Consider the following 6,000-nt stretch of genomic DNA (forward strand, 5'->3'; position numbering starts at 1 on the left):
CTGTAGCCAAGGAGCACAGTTTGCAACCCATCTGTAAAAATCTGGTATTAATCTGGGGTTTTGAATTTGATACACTGCGGATCTATAGCTTAATGCTGTGCTGATTTATCTGAGTGTCACTGAAGCTGAGCTCTGCTTACGCATTTAACAGATTATTTGGGATTGCACATGCATCATAAATTAAATCATGGGGCTGAAGAGACGAAGACCTGCGATAAATCTAACCCCCACCCCCCACCCGCCTTTGCAAAAATGTGAAAGCAGGACTTTCAGCACTTGAGTGGCTGTGGGGACAGTGTCTGAAGACACTGCAGCCCGAGAGAGGGCAGCGGGTGTCACTAAAGGTGATAAAAGAGACCGTGAGAAGGTCAGATTTGAGAAATAACCGGGTTTGAGCATCATTCCTCGGGCAGAATGTGCCTTCAGAGTCATGTCTGGTGTGAACACAAGCTCTGCGCACGTCCGCTCTGCCTGTGCGTCAGCTCCACCTCACTGGCAGTGTAAAATAGGGCTTATCATTGGAACGGCTGCAGAGGAGAAGAGCAGCACTCCTTTTAGTGGTACGGTACATTTTAGAAGGCAAATAATAGGCACCCCCATAAATGAATACAAATTCTTTACACTTATATGGCATTTTTCTGGACACTCCACTCAAAGCGCTTTACAGGTAATGGGGACTCCCCTCCACCACCAGCAGTGTGCAGCATCTACCTGGATGATGCGACGGCAGCCATAGTGCGCCAGAATGCTCCCCACACACCAGCTATCAGTGGGAAGGAAAACAGAGTAAAGATGCCAGATCTGAGGATCATTAGGAGGCCATGACTGGTAAAGGCCAATGGAAAATTTGGCTAGGACGCCTGGGTTACAACCCTACTCTTTCCAAGAAACACCCTGGGATTTTTACTGACCACAGAGAGTCAGGACCTCAGTTTTACCTCTCTTCCGACAGACAGCACGTTTTTACAGTATAGTCTCTCCATCACTATACTGGAGCATTAGGACCCACAGTGACCACAGGGTGAGCGCCCCCTGCTGGCCTAACTAATACCTCTTCCAGCAGCAACCTTAGCTTTCCCAGAGAACATTAATCTGAAATGTTCTCATTTTATTGCAAATGATACTGAGAAGGAATCGATACACCCAACGTATTCTGAAAGACCTATGAAAAACAGGTACTATAGCAGCAGGTTCCCTTTAGGTTTTGGGAAACAGATTTCCAGTATCATGAACACATAAATCCCATCCAGGTACTGGCCAGGCTCACACCTGCTGAGCTCCAGTGCTGGCAAGTGTCCCTAAGAGGCCCTGCGAACCCAAGATCTATAAAATGTATGCAAAATATTAAAAATAAATAAATACACCACTGTAGCTTAATAAGCCTCAGGCTGAAACACACAAACCTGACCAGTTCTGTACCACCCAGAGCCCATTTGCACAGGCATCTCATTTTTTACATATACAGTTTTGGATTATACCTCTGGAGTCTGGAGTTAATTGACCGGTTTATGAGCAGAAGCTGTCTGAGGAAGGGGGGCTGAATTCCTGCAGACTTTTTTGGTTTTGGTGGTGGGACCAAAATTTAACGGCTCGCCTGTCCCAGTGCACTTGCCTGGTATGACATTCCTTTTCTCTGGACATGAACGGCTTCAAAGAGAGAAGAAAAAAAAAACAGTCCTTACAAATGTAATAAGCATTCACTACTTGGAAGCCTAGAAGAAAACTGGCATTTCCCCATAAGAAATGTCAGGAATATTTCCTTTACTTCTACTTTCTTAGTTTTGGCAGACTGGTTTTATTGGACAGGTTTTGCACAGTGCTGTCTAGGGACTGGTGCCAAATATCATTAATAGAAATACTACAGCCAAAATAGCCAGAACCCAGAGTTCCCCACTATTCAACAATTAAGACTTATCCATGGCAGACACATCTGCTTCAAAAGTAGACAAAACTACTTGACAGGGCCACTACAAAAGCTATTGATATCTTTTTCCAAAACACAAAGGCTGGGGGGAAAGCATTCCTCACAGACTGGAAAAAGTGATGAAGCAACATGTCTTCTGGTCGTTTCTTCTACTGCACATGGGCCAAAGAAAACGATTTCTTCACAGCTAACCACTTGAAAAACAGAGTTACTTAGAGGGAAAGCACACCTGTTCTGTGCCAGGCAATATTTCTGATTCAACGCCACACACTGACTTTAAAAGTGTGATTTCGTTATCCATTACGTATTACACATGACAACTTTTCTTTACTAAATTTGCTTTCCATCTTGGCTGGGGCATTTTGAATTTCGGGTGGAATTCTGTGTAGGCAACTCATCCGAGACGTCCACATTGTCCTTTGCAACATTTCAAGTGCTCCAATATAACCACGCCATGACAGCTATTTGAAAACAGGCATTAATTTTTAAACTAAAGGTTACTTCCTATTACCTCAAACAATTACAATCTGATTACAGTAAAAAAACAACAACTTGTGAAACTTCTAAAGAATATAATCACCTAAGCCTGTCAATGTTGGTATTTTATTGTGGAAATTAGATTAAATAATTCTTGAATTAAGTTTTAAACTCCCATATTGAAAGACCAGATTAACATAAATGTTTTTTAGAGCCCATCACTGTAATTAAATAAACCTTATTTAATGGTGTGCTGTTACAAAATACTTTCATTCCAAATCATTCCAAATCCCAACAATAGTATTTTCATACATCTGCCCATGTGTGCATGGCTCTCAAACACACCTGTGTCTGATCCCTGATGAAGTTCTTCTTTTCAGAGAGATGTTTGATATGTAATGAAATGTCCAGAGGGCAGCATAGCAACTGAGAGGGAAAGAACGGAGCTTATGAAGTAACTGAACAGAATATCAATTTTCTAACTACTTCTTCCAAATTCAGAGTTGTGGGAAGATGGAACCTATTCAGGCTAAGCAGCAGGCACAAGGCTGGATAAACTCTGGACAGGACACTCACACCAAGGCCAAATTTCCCAGAAGCCAATTAACCTACTAGTATGGTTTTGTACTGTGAGAGGAAACACACAAAGGGTCAGGTCATGATTAGAATTATACAGTCCAATTCCTAGGACAAGCACAGAATATAATTTTATTTAGCAAACAAATTCAATAACCATCCTGTTCAGTAAAACCCCATATGTAAGTTGATAGAACTACAGTCTAACACTTGTGCAAAAACAGCATTGTATCCATGTTGCTCTCCTTCCAATGTTCGTGTCCTGGGAGTGATATCTGCTCACTTTCTGATGGACTCACCTCACCCTTTATAAATGACTAAGCTGTAGATGAAAAAGAGCAAGGTCTTGCTTTTCATTCCCAGTGTTTGAGTTGTTTTTTTTTATTTTTAATTGTGTTTGTCAGTCTACACCGATAATTATCACAATTAATCTACCAATTAAAGCCAAGTATTGTAACAGGAGTGGGGAAAAAAAGGTTTCTATGGAGTCTATAGATGCAGGTTGATACAGACCCACTACAAATTACTTTTGTGGAGTTCTGCTCCATATCAGACAATGCCTTCCAAACAGAAAAAAAAACATTAAATTAATAATAATTGCTTACACTTACATAGCGCTTTTCTGGACACTCCACTCAAAGCACTTTACAGGTAATGGGAACTCCCCTCCACCTAGATGACGGCAGCCATATTGACTGTTCCTCAATAACTACTTGTACAGCAATTACAATATGTATTCATTTAGAAAACAAGCCAAATATGTATTCTTTTTTAGACAAAAACGTTGTAACTACATATGTTCTGAACAGCCAAAAATAATGTTTATGTTTTGATATTCATAAATTAGAAGAATCAATGTTAGCATATATACTAGATAAGAGCCTGTGACTCTTTTAAGTGATCTGATCTCCAGAGTTAGAAAACTTAAGCAAATTGCTCAGGATATTAAAAGATACTAGAACATGGAGATCTACCAGTGAACATGGAGTTATGATATAGGATAGTCTGCCAGACAAGCTAAGGTGCTTAACTCCTTTAATTTATATATTTGCCTGGAACTCTTGACTTGATCAAGGTACCGAAATAACATAAATCCTATAGGCAGAGCTAAAATTCCCAAGCGTGTTGATTAGATTGAATTTACTCTGTCAACTACCAGTGTGGTAACCCTTTACTGTGTCTTTAAACGGATAAAATAACATTTTGTACACATGTGCATTATAGAAAACATTAGTAACCTGATTTAACAAATTAAGAAAGAGCACCTGTTTATTTCATAGCTACACCTACTCGTATTAGAATATTTAAAAGGCGATTAATACGAAGTGATGTCACACTTGGACAATGTGCGGATGAGATCAGTAACTGTGGTCTCATCTGCACAATTGGGGCTCATTTCCCGTCACAAAATCTGCATGTTGGAGCCTCGGGTAACGCGTTCAAAGACACTTTTCACCAACCATTAGTCACATATCCAGCGTGTCCGGTGTTCATGCCTAGAAACCAGAATAATGCCCCTCGCCCGGCGTTCAATCCTGTTGCTTTGCTTAAAGAAAAAAAGGCATTTCCCCTGCAAGGCAAAATCTTTCGTAGGTATAAATGTCTTCTGACATTTAACATAAAGAAGCAATTAATACTTAATCGGTCAAATTCTGCACGCTATTGCGATAAGTATTTGTTGGTTCTCTCGTTCATTTATAAGCAAGTCAGACAGAACAGGAGCACGTTTATCACGTTTGCTGAAGAAGTCTTGCAAACGGATAAAAAAAAGCACACGTGAAATACGGGCATTCGCGTTGTTAGTCGTGCATAAATGCGGTCAGTAGGTGATCAACATGAACCCATAATAAACTGTTTCCAATGCCCAACATTACAAGAAAAAGTCCTTTTCCACGTGAAAACTTCACTTTTTATTGAAAACAGGGCGAGAGGTAACGTTTCTTACCTTGGCCGCTGAGAACTTCGAATAAAGCAAAAAGCAACACGCCTGAGAGTGCCATTACAAAAGCAAAAAGGAACCAAATTCATGAAACTGAACTCCAAAAAAGAAAAATTCAGCCTGTTTTTCTTTGGTTGTGTGTCCAGTTTATTCTGTGTTGAAAGCAGTCTTCTCTATTGGGTAAACAACTCTCACCATCTCACACGCACTTTAATGAGAGGGATTCAACAGCCGCTCTGAGATAAATGGCTTAAAACACAGCACGACTGTCTAGCAGCGAAGCTCTAATTATCCCGTCTCTCCGGGGGGTCGTGTGGGGGCTATCTCCCGAGACTAGGGCTGGGCTTCTTTCAACTACCAGTGAGACGTTTAGTAATTCAGAACTGAAGATAAGCTTCAACATAACGACGGTGAGATTTCACGACCTCTTTAAATAAAAGTAATGATATGTCTAAAATGCGATTTTACTTTTACCCAGACCTCCGCAAGCTTTGCACATCTTGATTTAAAACACTGTATCCTATTGCTAGTTGCTATATCATCAACGCGTTACGCGCATTACTGAGTCTCAAAGGGATACCCTCATTTTAAGGAGTGAGAGATGCAATTAACCGATCAGTTAATAAACCTGTGGTGAGGTTTGTTGCACTGATGTCCCACTATTACTGTAGACATTCGTGTGGAAATAAACTTTTAAAAACCGCAAAATGGTTCGCTGAATCCATCTTCAAACAAATTGGTTAATAATTGAAATGAATAAGTAACTAAGCTGTAGCACCAATAAACCGATTACCTGCTTTTAACTTACCAGTCTTGATGAGACAGCCTGATGTCATTTTCTGTAATATTCAATAATAGGACTTCTTAAATTTTGAATGCAGTGGGTTTCCTGGGGTGCTATCTGCATGGAGTCTGCGTGTTCTCCCTGCATTCACATGCGTTTTGTCCCAAATGACCACCAGACATGCTGGTAGGACGACTGGCTTCTGGGAACATTGTCCCTGGCGTGAGTGTGTGTTCGTGTCTGTGTGTTGGCCCTGGGATGGACTGGCATCCCATCCAGGTTGTACCCTGCCTTGCACCC

The 6,000-nt window shown here is 40.8% G+C and overlaps 1 protein-coding gene across 2 annotated transcripts in view; it reads right to left on the bottom strand.

Annotated features, from left to right (window-relative positions):
• The window catches only part of fbln1 (fibulin 1), a 65,196-nt gene extending 59,970 nt beyond the window's left edge, over positions 1-5,226 (bottom strand). The window contains exon 1 of one of the 2 annotated variants that reach the window (XM_088646652.1): positions 4,923-5,217. In XM_088646652.1, coding sequence (XP_088502778.1) covers positions 4,923-4,977 — 55 coding nt within the window. In that variant the 5' untranslated portion in view covers positions 4,978-5,217. Of the gene's footprint in view, positions 1-4,922 lie in introns of both variants that reach the window. The other variant, XM_088646653.1, reaches the window with a different exon arrangement.
• Between the last annotated feature and the right edge of the window lie 774 nt (positions 5,227-6,000).

Source organism: Lepisosteus platostomus, chromosome 9 (assembly GCF_059453375.1).
Source record: "Lepisosteus platostomus isolate fLepPlt1 chromosome 9, fLepPlt1.hap1, whole genome shotgun sequence".
Taxonomy (NCBI): domain Eukaryota; kingdom Metazoa; phylum Chordata; class Actinopteri; order Semionotiformes; family Lepisosteidae; genus Lepisosteus; species Lepisosteus platostomus.